The sequence below is a fragment of the Megascapheus bottae genome, chromosome 15, assembly GCF_031878675.1.
Source record: "Megascapheus bottae isolate mThoBot1 chromosome 15, mThoBot2.hap1, whole genome shotgun sequence".
Classification (NCBI taxonomy): Eukaryota; Metazoa; Chordata; class Mammalia; order Rodentia; family Geomyidae; genus Megascapheus; species Megascapheus bottae.
This window is the reverse complement of record NC_143523.1, coordinates 55,161,905-55,177,248: the sequence shown is the minus strand read 5'-3', so window position 1 is coordinate 55,177,248 and position 15,344 is coordinate 55,161,905. Positions and strand designations below refer to the sequence as shown.

Here is a 15,344-nt window from a genome sequence, read left to right as displayed (position 1 = left end):
GCCTAGATGCTATCCTGAGCATTTTTGTTCAAGGTTAGTGCTCTACCACTTGAACCATAACTCCATTTCTGTTTTTTTTGTGGTGGTTAGCTGGTGATAAAACTCTCACAGATTTTCCTGTCTGGGCTAGCTTCAAACTGCAATCCTTAGATCTCAGCCTCTTGAGTAGCTAGGATTACAGGCATGAGGTACCAGTACCCAGCTTTTCTCTAGTTTTTAAAACTCCTTAGGTTATTGTGCTGCTTCTCCAGGCTTCAAAATTGCTTGGGTATAGGTTCACATATGACCTTCACACCTGTCTTTCTTTTTTTTCATATATTTTTTATTGTAATTAATAGAAGGGTTACATTACATTTGCCAGATGGAAGGTGCATTACTTCACATACATTGACACCCTTTCTCATGTCTACACCTGTCTTTCTTGAGTCTTAAAGTTTCAAGTTATCTTTGCAGCCACTTAATGTCTTTTTGGGCTTAAACCCTTATCATCCTGGCTTAATCTAATGATTTAGCAGAATTCTCTTCTGGGTCTTACTCCAAGACCTCCGCAGAAGAGATGACAAGATACTACAATCAGCTACTACTTCACATCAACTTTTGGGGTTTTATTTTCATTTTTGTCGTTTGGGGGACTTGAACTCTGGGCCTGAGCATTGTCCCTGAGCTCTTCAGCTCAAGGCTACTGCCTTACTCCTTAAGCCACAGCACCACTTCCGGTTTTCTGGTGGTTAATTGGAGATAAGAGTCTCACAGACTTCAGTGCCAGGATGGCTTTGAACCAAGATCCTAAGATCTCAGCCTCCTGAGTAACTAGGATTACAGGGGTGAGCCACCACACCCAGCTTAAAGACAATTTTTTAAATCCAGAATATATTTTGGCAAGGATGTAGAGTAATTTGGAGTCTTGTATCCTGTTAATAGGATTGCAAAATGGTGCAACCACTGTGAAAAACAATATGGAAGTCTCTGAAACCTCAAAACCAGGGCTGGGAATGTATCTCAATGTGGAAGGCTTTGAGTTTAATCCCCAGCAGTGCAATGAAATATAAGAAAAATCATTAAATAATAGAATTTCCAAACAAAATGAACTCCAGTAAATGGAAACAAGAAGTTTTTTTCTTCACTGCTGTTTTTGTTTTCTTTTCTTTTTGTCTTATATGTTCATTTGTATGTCTTTGGAGGCTAAGTGGGGCCCAGAAATGGAGGGACAAAGAGCAAACAAATACAGCGGTAGTACTGACTACACACTGTGTTGAAAATAAACTATACAACTTGTAGGTGGGGAGGGAAGGGAAAAACTGGGACCGAGCATGAGGGAAGAAGTGACATTGTCCAAAAAGAAATGTGCTCATAACCTGACTTATGTAACTGTAACCCCTCTGTACATCACCTTTATAATAACAATAAAAATTATTTAAAAAGCAAAAGCTGAGACTGGGAGTGTGGCCTACTGGTAGAGTGCTTGCTCAGCACGCATGAAGACCCGGGTTCAATTCCTTGGTACCACACACATAGAAAAAGCTGGAAGTGGGGCTGTGGCTCAATCTTACTTGGAGTAAAATTCACAGATACAGAAAATAGAATGTTAGTTGCTAGGAGATGAGGAGACGAGAGATGTGTAGAGTCTCCAAGTAAACAAAAAGCTTCTGGAAATCAGTTGAGCATATTACTGAATGGAATACTTAAAAAGATATTTTTTAACATACCCATCTCCACAAAAATGACACTAGAGATTGAACCCAGGACCTCTCATAGCAAGCAAGTGCTTTGCCATTGAAATATATCCTCAGCCTTGATATACTCTATTAACTCTAAGGCAGGTTTAAGCTTGGCTTAACTGTAGGATCACCTAATCCTTCCTTTTTTGTTTTGTTGTTGGTCATGGGGCTTGATCTCTGGGCCTGGGCGCTGTCCCTGAGCTCTTCAACTCAAGGCTACCTCCCCTTGAGCCACAGCGCCACTTCTGGTTTTCTGGTGGTTAATTAGAGATAGAAGTCTCACAGACTTTAGTGCCCGGCTGACTTTGAATGGTGATCCTCAGATCTCAGCCTCCTGAGTAGATAGGATTACAGGTGTGAGCCACAGCACCTGCCTCTAACTGTTCCTTTTTTACCTTGTTCATAAGAATATCATTCATGAGCCAGATGCTGGTACCTTTGCCTGTAATCCTAGATACTCAAGAGGCTGAGATCTGAGGATAAAGGTTCAAAGCCAGCTTAAGCAAGAAAGTCTATGGAGACTCTTACCTCCAATTAACTTCTAAAAGGCCAGAACTGGAGCACGAGTCAAGTGTAAAGCACCAGTCTTAGGCACAAAAGCTAAAAGATAACACCTAGGCCCTTCCTTCAAGCTCCAGGACTGACATTTTAAATATATATCACTCATTAGAGTGTTTAACAAATATACTAAATTTCTAGTGTGTGGGGGGGGGTTGTTTTGGGCTTTTTTTTTTTTTTTTTGCCAGTCCTGGGTTTTGAACTTGGGACGTGGGCCCTGTCCTTGAACACTCTTTGCTCAGGCTAGCACTCGGTCACATCGAGCTTTTTCTGTGTATGTGGTACCGAGGAATTGAACATGTGAGGCGAGCTTTCTGCCACTAGGCTATGCTCCCGGCCTTTTTCTAAAATAAAAATTATATTGTCTTATTACTTTGCCTTCAATATTGCAATGATTCTGCTCCTTAAGGAAATTTTCAAATCTAGTGCAAGGAATTGAACCCAAGGACTCAAGCATATCGGGCTTGAGGCACCTTTTACTGAACTATCTCTTCTATTCAGAAAATGGATTTAATTTTTTTTTTTTTTGCATGTACGCCACTACTGGGGAACTGAATTCAAGGGCCTGGGCACTGTCTCTTAGCTTATTTACTCAAAGCTAGTGCTCTACCACTTGAGCCACGGTTTCACTTATGGCTCTTTTAGTGGTTAATTAGAGATCACAGTCTCATGGAGTTTCCTGTCTGGGCTGGTTTGGAACCTTGATCCTCAGATCTCAGCTTCCTGAGTAACTAGGATTACAGGTGTGAGCTATGGGTGCTAGCTAGAAAGTGGATTTAAAATTGTTCTTTATTTTATGAGGACAGGTGATTGGTATCCATCAATTCAGTTAACAACAGCCTCTAAAAGATGGTGGCTTGGATGAGGAAACAGACTAAGAAATGGCCTCTGTAGAGTCAAGTCCCAGTCTTCAGACTTTTCTTGGCTCTGAGGAAAAACTTTGCCTTTCTGTCTTCCCATCACACTAGTCCATCCCCTTGCTTGTTGTGCCTTCTACTCAGAATGTCATGTTTCACACTGTTTTGTTTTGTTTTTTATTTTGGGGGGGTGGAGTTATGTTGCCATGGAAAGCAATGGTCAGGGTAGAAATCTGTCATCTTTTCACGAGCCTCAGATACAAATCGTGGCTTTTCACAAATGATGAAAATTATAATACTGGTGGATGAATAGAAGCAATTTGTCTAAGCAGAAGAACAATTTCGTTCATCACCAATCAACATCATATGGTCAAAAGAAGCAGGTGTGGAAACTGGGTACAGAGATACAAAGTGATTTTTGTTTGAAATAATTCAAACTAAAAAGATCTACTAACATTAAGAACCCAAAGCATTTCTTTTTATAATTTATTGTCAGTGCTGGGGGTGTGGGGATGTCGGGAGGAGTCAAAATTTGGTTTGCTTTTCCCCTAGAAGAGCTACAATGATGTTTATTTTCTGGATTTGAAAGCAAACTAACTTACTTTGTTTTCTTTTTTGACTTCATATTGATTGCCTGGCCAGTCACTATAGCTGTTACTCTTATAATCAGCATACATTCTTTTTCGCTCTGATTTTCTGATTTTCTTTATGTCTATGTTCCTTTTGCTGGCTATGAGTGAGTGGCTAGGACAGGTCATCCAGCTAGCCAGGACACCCAGCTCCTTGTAAAGTGCCATATTCCATGGGCACTGGTGGCTCATGCCAGTAATTATAGCTACCTGGGAGGCTGAGATCACAATACTTGTGCTTTGAGAATCACTCAGACAGCAAAATACACAAGACCCGCTTCAATCCTTAGCTCATCTCAATGGAACTTGCCTCTCTGATTTCATTTTCTCAACTACCTTTACAGATCAGGAAAGTGAGGCTTAGAGAATTTTAGTAGTTTACCCAGGGTCACAAAGCTAGTGCAAGATGGAAACAGGAATAGAACCTAGGATAGAGTCCAAAGTTAAGACTAGACTAGACCTGGGACTTTACATGAAAATAACTTGAAAGGTTTCCCAAGCAGTTACAAGACTAATTTGTTGACTCATATGTTTGAAGTATGGAAAGGAGAAAGAGACTGGATGTATAAAATAAACTATAAATTCCAACTCCCTTTCCCCCAGAAAAAACGGCAGTCAAATGAACAGAGGAAATAGATTAACGAACATCCTTGGTATAAAAGCTATGATTCTACCACTAAAACACAATTAAAAACAAGGGGAGAGCCACACACTGGTGGCTCAAGCCTGTAGTCCTAGGACTCAGGAGACCAAGATCTGAGGATCCCCATTCAAAGCCAGCCCAGGAAGGAAAAGTTCATGAGACTCTATTGCCAATTAATCAGCAAAAAATCTGAAAGGTGTGTGTGTGTGAGGGGATGGGGTGGGTGTATATGGGTGGGTGTGTAAATGTGTTTGTGTGTGGGGGTGGGGGTGGGGAATGGCCCACGTGGTAGAATAAGAAGGTGGCCCAAATTCAAGCCTCAGTGCTGAAACAAAACAAGGCTGAGTAAGTAGAGTGCTTGCCTATCAAGTATGAGGCCCTGGGTTGCTTCCCAGCAATATACATGAGGCAAACCACCCTCTCCTCCACCAAAAAAAATCTTTCTTCCAGAAAGGAAAGCCTTTTGATGACCAGGTGTAAATGGATATAGACTGGAGGTAGCTCCCTGTGCCTGTCCCCATCTCCCAGAAGGGAGTGGGAGTGGAGCCACTGGCATGGCATGGCATGGCATTTACATCACCACCCACTCTCCTACCTTTCTCACAGTAGGGCTCTCCATCTTCCATGTGGAAAAGGCTGTTCCCAAAAGGCTTCTTGCAGGCTGCACACACGAAGCAGTTGGTATGCCATGTCTGTCTCAGGGCATGCATCACTTCCTGGGGGAAAGATTGCATATGTATGTATGTATACATATATATATACACGTGTATACATATATACACACACACGTGTGTGTGTGTGTGTGTGTGTGTGTGTGTGTGTGTGTGTGTGTGTGTGTAGGTATGTTCCGGTACTGAGATTTGAACTCAGGACCTAGACATTGTCACTTAGCTTTTTTTGCTGGTATTCTACCACTTGAACCATAACTCTACTTCTGGCTTTTTGGTTGTTCTATGGAGATAAGAGTCCCAAGGACTTCTACTGCCTGGGCTAGCTTCAAATGGCAATCCTCAGATCTCAGCCTCCCGAGTAACTAGGATTACAGGCATGAGCCACCAGCACCTACCTTAGCAGTAATTTCTTAAAGTTTCCTAATGAAACCCCACCATCTTAGAGGGAAAGGAGAGTGAGATTGGGGGAAAGACAAGGGCCAAAGGAGAGGCATGCTGGTACTTACCCCCATGATTTTGGTGTTGCACTTGGCACAGAGTGGGGCGAAGAACTGCTCATAACATCGCTCACAGTAAACATTATTCTGCTCTTCCACAAAGCACCTATCTGCCAGGGAGGTCTTGCAGTAGGCACAGTTGAACTCCTCCGGGTGCCAGGAGCGGCCCATGGCTACCAGAAAAGGGCCCCTGGGGAGCCAGAGAACAATATGTGATAAGTAGCATCCCCAACCTGGAACTCACCAGTTCAAGAGCCTCCCACTTTTGAGACTATTCTAATGAGAGCATGGGAAATTCTGAGAAAGCAGCGTACAAAAAGTCATTTGTGGTTTCATTGCTCACAGTAAAAAGAACCCAGAAGCAACTCAAATATCCACTGAAGGGCCAGATTGCTGGGGCCTAACGCGTGTAATCCTAGATACTCAGGAGGCTGAGATGTGAGAATCATAGATCACAGCTAGCCTGGACAGACAAATCCATGAAACTCTTAACTCTAGTTATTCAGCAATAGATATAAATAATTTATTAAGTGCTTACTCTATGCTAAGCAAAGATTATTCAAGAATAATCTTTCATTTATTATTATGTTTAACCCACAAAACAACCCTATGAAGGAGGAACTCTGTGTGTGTGTGTGTGTGTGTGTGTGTATGTGTGTGTGTGTGTGTGTGTGTATGTGTGTATTATGCTGATATTGGAGTTTGAACTCAGGGCCTGGGTGCTGTCCCTTAGCTTTTGCATGCAAGGCTGGCACTCTACCACTTGAGCTACAATTCTACATTGAGTTTTTTGGTGGTTAATTGTAGATAAGGGACTCACAGATGAGTCGGGATGGCTTTGAACCATAATCCTCAGATCTCAGCCCCTCTGAGTCCCTAGGATTATAAGCATGAGTCAGTGATGTTGGGCTTGAAGGAGGAACTATTACAGGGTCCATTTTCAAGAAATAAAACTAAAGACCAGAGAAGTTAAAGCACTCATGGGCTAGAGGCTCAAGAAATGATACACCCATAAGGGGAGAGAGAGTTACCCAGGTTTGAATTTGGAGCTTAGTACTTGCCAGGCAGGCATTCTATCACTTGAATGATGCCTTCAGCTCTTTGGGCTTTGGTTATTTTTAAGATCATATCTCTATTGTTGCCTGGGTAGATTTGGAACCTGCTCCTCCTCTTTATGTTTACCCTATACCTGGGATGATGATGATGATGATGATGATGATGATGATGATGATGATGATGATGTGTGTGTGTGTGTGTGTGTGTTTTTGTATGTGTGTGTGTGTTATCATGTCCAGCTTTTTCTGTTGAGATGCAATTGCTTGAGCTTTTTTCCTGGGCTGACCTGGAACTGTTATCCTCCTGATCTCAGCCTCCAGCATTGCTGTGATAACAGGCACACCCCACCACGCCCAGCTACTGGTTGAGATGGGCCGGAGGGTCTCCTTCTGTTCTTTACCTTCAATCCTAAGTAGCTAGGATTAATGATGTGAGCCAGTTTTCCTTTGTAGTTGATGTTTTCAATATACTATGTGGAGTTTTTTTTTCTTTTCTTTCTTTTCTTTCCCTTATGGTTTATGCCCTGTTATCACTGTATTTGATTTTGGTACCTCGTGTATTGTATATATGTTTATTTGAATTAGGGAAGAAAAGGGGAATAACAAAATGGTGAAAGAACAAAGGGTGAACCAATGCAGCATTGAAATAAACTTTACAACATGGGGAGGGAGGATTGGGGAGTGGAAAAGTGCAAGAAAAACATGGGAGAGGGTAACAATGTTCGACAAGAAATGTACTCACTGCCTTATGCATGTAACCATAACCCCTCTGTACATCACCCTGACAACACAATTAAAATAGATGTTTTGAGGTCATTGAGTCAGCTTTCTGATTAAATCCCCACCCTGTGTCCCCACCTGTTTACAAAAATCTGTTAAGTTTCTATTTCCTGGATGTTGTACTGTTTTCCTGGTGTGATATACAAATTCCTGCCCCAGTTGCAACAGTCTCCTCACACTCCTTGGAATGTGACTCTCCCCCCAGTTCCTGTAACCCACGTAACACCTTCACAACACTCTCTTCTCCGAACTGACTCTACCCCCCCCAATTCCCAAGGTCCATGTAATGTGAGCCATATGACTACCCATGTGACACATGTGACTGTCCCCTAAAAGTTTAACTTCCACTCACACCTGTCCACTGCTGCTGCCTCCTTTCCTGCTTGGAACAGCCTGACAGGTCTGCCCCCAATAAAGCTTTGAGCCCATATTAGTCACTTGCCTCTCATTTTCTTACAAATGTGAGTCACTTGGGCCTAATTTTTGTTGTTGTTTTTAATTATGTTCTGGCTTTTATATTTTTGTGTTTTCTCATTCTTTGCTGTAAATATGTGTTACTTTAGTCAGTATTTGTTTATTTTTTGTGTTGGTCCTGGGCTTGAACTCAGGGCCTGGGTGTTGTCCTTGAGATTGTTTTTCTCAAGTTTAGTTCTCTACTTCTTGAACCACAGTGCTACTTCCAGATTTTCTGAGTGGTTTATTGGAAATAAGAATCTTAAGAATTTTCCTGTCCAGGCTGGCTTCAAACCAGGATCCTCAAATCTCAACCTCCTGAATATCTAGAATTACAGAATAACAGGTGTGAGCTATCAGTGCCAGACTGTTACTTTTTTTTTTTTTTTTTTTGGTCCGTCATGGGGCTTAAACTCTGAGCCTGGCTGCTATCCCTGAGCTCTTCAGCTGAAGGCTACTATGTTACCCCTTGAGCCACAGCACCACTTCTAGTTTTCTAGTGGTTAATTGAAGATAAGAGTCTCACGGACTTTAGTAGCTAGGCTGGCTTGGAACCACGATCCTCAGTAGCTAGGATTACAAGTATGAGCCACCAGCGCCCATCTATGTTACTTTATTAAGAGTGTACTTTTCACTGGGGAATGTGGCTTAAGTAATAGAGTACCTGTCTAGCTCAAGAATTCAAACCTTAGCACCACCAAACAAGATAGTATTTTTCATATAGACTCATAACACACACACACACACAACAACAACAACAACAACAACAAAATTACTTTCTACTTAAAAGCCAGGATGGTGCTTGTTTAAAAACTGTGTGTGTGTGTGTGTGTGTGTGTGTGTGTGTGTGTGTGTGTGTGTGTGTGTCCTGGTCCTAGGCTTGAACTCAGGGCATGAGTGCTGTCCTTGAGCTTTGTTGCTCAAAGCCAGTGCTCTGCCACTGAGCCACAGTATCTCTTCCAGCTTCTTTGGTGCTTAATTGGAGATTAGAATCTCACAATGTTCTACAAGAAATGTACTTACCACCTTACATACGTAATTGTAACCCTTCAGTACATCACTTTGACAATAACTACATTAATAACATAAAATAAAGTTTTAAAAAGAGTTCACAGTCTTTTCTTTCTGGCTTTTAATTGTGATCCTCAGATCTCAGTCTCCTGAATAGCTAGAATTACAGGAGCCACCAGCTCCTGGTAAAATGATATTTTTTTTTTTAAATTTCAGTATCTGTGAAACTTTGAGAGCCATAGGCCTGTCTGTAGAAAAACCCAGAAGAAACCCTAAAGGAAAGATGACTCAAAGCCAGCACCATTGGCCAGCTTACAGTATGCCTAATAAACCCACTGACAAGGCTGGTGATACCCAGAATCCGACCTTTACCCAAGGGGAGCCACAGGCACCATGCAGGCACCAAGCTGAGAGCTCCACCGCTTACCTCCTGGGATCCTCCCATCTTCCCCTGGGCTGCAGGTGTCACACAGGAATGGAAACTACAGCCACACAGATAGTGATCCAGAGAGACCAGAGGCTGCCAGGCCTGGCTGGTTTATCTCCCCACACCTGCCCTTCCACCTGCAGGGCTCAGCCTTGGGTACGAATGCAGCAGCTCCTCCAGTGCCCCAGGGGCCTTACCGGATAACATTGTTGCAGTGGCCACAGAGAGGAGTCCGGCTGCTGGCTGGGAATCGCTCGGCTCTCTGGACGGTCCCCCTGGCAAGGGGAGTTCCCTGGGGACCTGTCGGGGTATAGGCTGAAGCTCCCCGGGACAGGGTCTGCTTGCTGATGGAGGTGGTGCTCTTGCCAGGGGCAAACTTCTGAGAGAAGCTGTCATCAGTCACCCAGGGGGGGCGGCTGGCAGACTCTGCAGGACCCCCACTGTAGGCCCCTGAGGGTGCAGGGTTATAGTTTGGGGCAGGTGAGGGGGTATAGGCTGGGGCTGGTGAGGGGGTAAAGGTGGGGCCAGGGGAAGGGGTATAAGCAGGGGCAGGAGAGGGGGTGTAGGCAGGAGCAGGAGAGGGGGTGTAGGGAGTTGGACTGTAATTGGCTCCTGGGGCCGGGCTGTAGGTAGTTGCAGGTACTGTAAACCAAAATAACCAAAGAAAATGTGTCAGGAATCCATTCCCCCTCCTTCCCTGCTGCCAGCTAGAGGATTTCAAAAGGTCACTGGGATAAGAGAGCAGTTCAGTTCCACGCTGGCAAAAGAGACGCGGTGTGTGTGTGTGTGTGTGTGTGTGTGTGTGTGTGTGTGTGTGTGTGTGTGTGTGTGTGTGTCTGTGTGTGTCTGTGTGTGTCTGTGTGTCTGTCTGTCTGTCTGTCTATGTGTCTATGTCTGTGTCAGTACTTGGGGCTTAAACTCAGAGCCTGGGTGCTGTTCCTTAGTTTTTTTTCACTCGAGTCGGGCACTGTACCACTTGTGCCAGAGCTTTTCTTCCTGGTTTGTGGTAATGAACTAGAAATGAAAGTCTCATGGATGTTCCTGCTCTGACTGGCTTCAACCTGTGATCCTAAGCTCTCAGCCTCCTGAGTAGCCAAGGATTACAGGTGTGAGCCACCAACACTCCACTCAGAGACATGTTTTTGAACTTCTGTGGGGCACAGATTTTAACTCTGTCTACAGGGAGTCGAGAGAAATAAATAGCAAGCAAGCCCAGCAGAGCCCTGGGGAGCTTGCACTGGGCTGGAAAAGGCATGTAGCTATAAATATTTGCAGCTGTGCAGGGTGGGGCTCAGCCAGCAGGCTGTGACGGCCTGAGCCCTACAGGGCCTGGTGGCAAGCCAGGGTGTGTGTGTTTCTCGGGCCTGGAAGAAGGTTGAAGTGAGTTGACTTAGCCTGCACCAAAGGAAGCATTCATCTGTCATGGGGACCAGTAATTGGACTCTGAAATGTTACATTCTTGTTACACCTGAATCTAGTCCAGCCTTTGGGTTTTCAAGTTTATATTTCAGGTTTAGCTACAACTGCTTTCATGAAAAACAAAAACAAACAAAAAAGCAGCTTGGCTTGACTTGTACTGTGTGTGTGTGTGTGTGTGTGTGTGTGTGTGTGTGTGTGTGTGTGTGTGTGTGTTGTGTGTGTTGGGTTCTGGCCAAGTGGGGGAAGGGTCTTGGAGCAATCACTTAGAGTGAATCTGGGCATGGGCAGAGATGCAGGTAGGACACAGCCCAAGTCTGGATGCTCCCCAACTTCCCTGGAACCCCCAAGTTCCAATTTCACGAGGTGCCAATTGAGTGTATGTTTGAGTGAAAGCAATCTGAGCACAGGAAGGGAACATGCTCTCTCTCATGCCACTCACTGAGGCTGTGGACCCACAACACACAGGTCACTGCAGCTGCTATCCCCCAAACCTTCTGTACCCAAGTTTCTTTTATTTACTTCTTTTTTCTTTTTTGGTGCCAGTCCTGAGACTTGAACTCGAGGCTTGAGCACTGTTCCTAAGGTTTTTGCTCAAGTCTAGCATTCTACCACTTGAGCCACAGCTGCATTTCTAGCTTTTTTAAAACCTTGATCCCCATATCTCAGCTCATGAGTAGCTAGAATGACAGATGTGAGCCCTGGCACCTGGCTAGAGCCCAAGTTTCTACTGACTCCTGCTGTGGATCCAGATAGGCTGATCTAGCTTTGTTCTGAGACATGATTCATCAGCCTACCTCTGACTTCAGTGAAGGAGGTTATGGAAGCCTCACCTCTGCTCCCAGACTGCTTCCCCTACGAGGCAGGGCAGGGCAGGGCCTGTTGCCTACTCTCGCAGGAAATCTAGGTGTGCTAATACACGCATGTGTGGACCCACCTCTGGTCTCTCTTTCCTACCTGGTGCCTGGGTCATCTTGGGTAGCCTGAGTCCAGCCTCCCTAACTATGCACCTTTGATTCTCAGATGATGGCCCTTCACAGCTGGCAAATGTGGAACACCTCTTGTTGGGAAGGATAACGGAGTAGAAGGCATAAAACTCACACCTCCCCCGCCCCCCTGCCCGCCAGCTTGCCCAGGATTCATCAATCATAGTGGGAGTGATGCTGGCTTCCAAAAGTAAGAAGGACCTTCTCCATAAGAAACAGTCCAAGGCCGGGAGTTTGGCCTAGTGGTTAAAGTGCTTGCCTAGCATGCATGAAGACCAGGGTTCGATTCCTCGGTACCACATATATAGAAAAAAGCCGGAAGTGGTGTTGAGGCTCAAGTGGTAGAGCTCTAGCCTTGAGAAAGTCCAAGGACAGTGCTCAGGCCCTGAGCTCAAGCCCAGGACTGGCAAAAAAAAAAAAAAAAAAAAAGACACAGTCCAAGTCGGGCGCCATTGGCTCAGGCCTGTAAATCTAGCTATTCATGAGGCTGAGATCTAAGGGCCATGGTTCAAAGCCAGCCTGGGCCCTAAAGTCTGTGAGACTCTTATTTCCAATTAACCACCAGAACACTGGAAGAGGTGCTATGGCTCAAGAACTAGCCTTGAACTGAAATACTTAGGGACACTGCCCTGGCCCAGAGTTCAAGCCCCAGGACCAACAAAAAAAGAAGAAGAAAAATAAGAAGAAGAAGGAGGAGGAGGAGGTGGAGGAGGAAGAGGAGGAAGAAGAACAAAAGAAAAAAGAAAAGTAAGAAATTGTCCCACTTACTGAGAATGGGGTAGAGAAGTACACACATCAGATCATCAAACCATCATCCTTACGTTTTTATCATTATGAGCCAGGTGCCAGTGGCTCAGGCCTGTAATCCTAGCTACTCAGGAGGCTGAGAGCTGAGGATCATGGTTTGAGCCAGCCCGGCAGGAAAGAGACACTTAGCGCCAATGAACTACTCAGAAATAGTGCTGTGACTCGAGTGACAGAGCACTAGCCTTGAGCAAAAGAGCTCAGGGACAGCATCCATGCCAGCTGGTCCCATCCCAGAGCCAGCTAAATAATAAATAAATATTATTATTATCATTGTGTGTGTGCCTGTTCTGGGGCTTGAACTCAAGGCCTGGACACTATCCCTGAGCTTTGTTGTGCACCACTCTTTGTGCTCTACCATTTGAGCCACAGTTCTACTTTCTGATTTTTTTATTTTTATTTTTTTGTGGTTGATTGGAGATCAGAGTCTCATGGACTTTCCTTTCCCTGGGCTGGCTTTAAACCTTGATCTTCAGATTTCAGCCTTTTGAGTAGCTAGGATTACAGTAAGCCACCGTTCCTGGCTTACATTATCTTTTACTCTCAAGGACATGAGGATAAAGAGAGAGGGAGAGGGCAAGGAGTTTGGCCTAGTGGTAGAGTATTTGCCTACCATGCATGAATACCAGGGTTCAATTCCTCGGTACCACATACATAGAAAAAGCTGAAAGTGGTGCTGTGGCTCAAGTGGTAAAACGCTACCCTTGAGAAAGCCCAAGAACAGTGCTCAGGCCCTAAGTTCAAGCAAAAGAGGGGGGGAGGGGGAGAGCCAGGTGCAATCTTCGTTCCTTCTTTCCTTCCTTCCAACTGGTGCTAAGAAATGAACTCAAATCCTTGTTTGCTGCTCTCCCTCTATCTGTAGCCTCAAAAAGATTACTTCTAAGATGGAGGAAACCCCCTGTCCTGAAATGTAGCAGTCATCAAGAGACCTGTCTTAGGAAAGCCTAGGGCTGGGATTATTGCTCTATGATAGTGAGCTTGTCTAACACATAAAGGACTTTGGGTTTGATTCCCCAACACAGCCCCGTTAGTCAAAAACTCTAACTTCATGTCCCAATTCTACTACTTCCTGGCTTATCACTGGGCAAGTTTCCTCACTGAAAAATGGTAAACAAGAGTCCTTATTATTCCATAGGATTATTATTTTTTTTTTGCCAGTCCTGGGCTTGAGCTCAGGGCCTGAGCACTGCCCTTGGACTTTCTCAAAGTTAGAGCTCTACCACTTGAGCCTCAGCACCACTTCTGGCTTTTTTCTATGTATGTGGTGCCGAGGAATCGAACCCGGGTCTTCGTGCATGCTAGGCAAGCTCTTTAACCACTAGGCCAAACTCCCGGCCCCTCCATAGGATTATTATAAGGATCGAAGGAAAATAAGAAGCATAAAGCAGTTAACTTAGTACCTGACACCATCCATGTGTCACTAAATGTGGGTGGATGGCAAGGAGGATGGCACCTGGTCCTTAGAGTGTACTGTCAGCTAATCTCGTGATCTGGTAGTCACAGCGGAACCCAAGCGTGGTGCTAGGTGGGACAGTGAAGGGAGAGAGATGAAAAGCTCAGAAGTTAGAGAACTTAAGACTGTTTATTTGTTGGTGTTGGAATATGTGTCACCCCTGATTGCCTCTCATGGTGTGCAGGAATCCACAGAGTGATACAGTACATGTATATAGTGAAATTATAAAACCCGAATTGGAGGTGTTACTACTTTCCCCAATAACCTTGCATAGCTTCCTAGTACCTGGGACCAGATAGTCTCAAGAAAAGCCATCAGGGAAGGAAAGTGCAGATGGATGATCTAGAGAGCTTCAAATAGGTTTGTCCTTCCCTCTCTCCCTCCCTCCCTTCCTTCTCTCCTTCCTATAAAGAATAGTTCTCTGATAAAAGGGATTATGAACAAAAACCTTAATCCTTAGATATACAATTCATAGCCCTGTAGCCTTTGCGTGGCCTGTGGTTAGTCCATATTAAGAAGTACTAGCTGGGGCTGGGAGTGTGGCCTAGTGGTAGAGTGCTTGCCTAGCATGCATGAAGACCCAGGTTCAATTCCTCAGTACCACATACATAGAAAAAGGCAGAAGTGGTGCTGTGGCTCAAGTGGTAGAGCTGTAGCCCTGAGAAAGTCCAAGGACAGTGTTCAGCCCTTGAGTTCAAGCCCCAGGACTGGCAAAAAAAAGTACCAATAAGATCTGGGAAAGTGGCTTAGTGGTAAAATGCTTGTCTAGCATGCATGAAGCCCTGGGTTCGATTCCTCAGTACCCACATACACAGAAAAAGCCAGAAGTGGTGCTACAGCTCAAGTGGTAGAGTGCTATCTTGAGCAAAACAAAGCTCAGGGACAGGGCCCAGGCTGTGAATTCATCAAGCACCAGGAGTGGCAAAAGAAAAAAAAGTGCTATTAAATGTAAAATAAATGCCAGATTTTGAAGACTTACTAAAAAAAAAAAAAAAACTTATCTCATTAGTGATTGCTTTATATTGACAGTATGTTGAAGTAATTTTTTAAAGTCTCACTATGTTGACCTTTACCTTCTAGAGTCAAATCATACTCTGTGTGTGGGGGAGGGGGTTCTGAAGCTTACACTCTAGGCTTAGGCTCTGTCCCTGAGCTTTTCTTGCTCAAGGCTAGTGCTCTACAGCTCCACTTCTCAGTTTTTGGTGATTAATTGGTGGTAAGAATCTCATAGACTTCCCTGCCCCAGGCTGGCTTTGAACTGTGACCCTCAGATCTCAGTCATCTGTGTAGCTACAAGTACAGGTGTGAGCCATCAGAGACTAACTAATTCAAGCCACACTTTTGCTCTGCCTCTGAAGTAGCTGGGACTAGAGGCACACACTACCA

The 15,344-nt window shown here is 44.5% G+C and overlaps 1 protein-coding gene across 4 annotated transcripts in view; it reads right to left on the bottom strand.

Moving 5' to 3' along the window:
- The window catches only part of Ldb3 (LIM domain binding 3), a 76,843-nt gene that overhangs the window by 13,220 nt on the left and 48,279 nt on the right, over window positions 1–15,344 (bottom strand). For all 4 annotated transcript variants that reach the window (XM_090346717.1, XM_090346718.1, XM_090346719.1 and 1 more), the window contains 3 exons: window positions 9,497–9,941; window positions 5,583–5,763; window positions 5,001–5,121 (listed from right to left, as the gene is read on the bottom strand). In XM_090346717.1, the coding sequence (XP_090202843.1) occupies window positions 5,001–5,121; window positions 5,583–5,763; window positions 9,497–9,941 (747 nt within the window). The remainder of the gene's footprint in view (window positions 1–5,000; window positions 5,122–5,582; window positions 5,764–9,496; window positions 9,942–15,344) is intronic.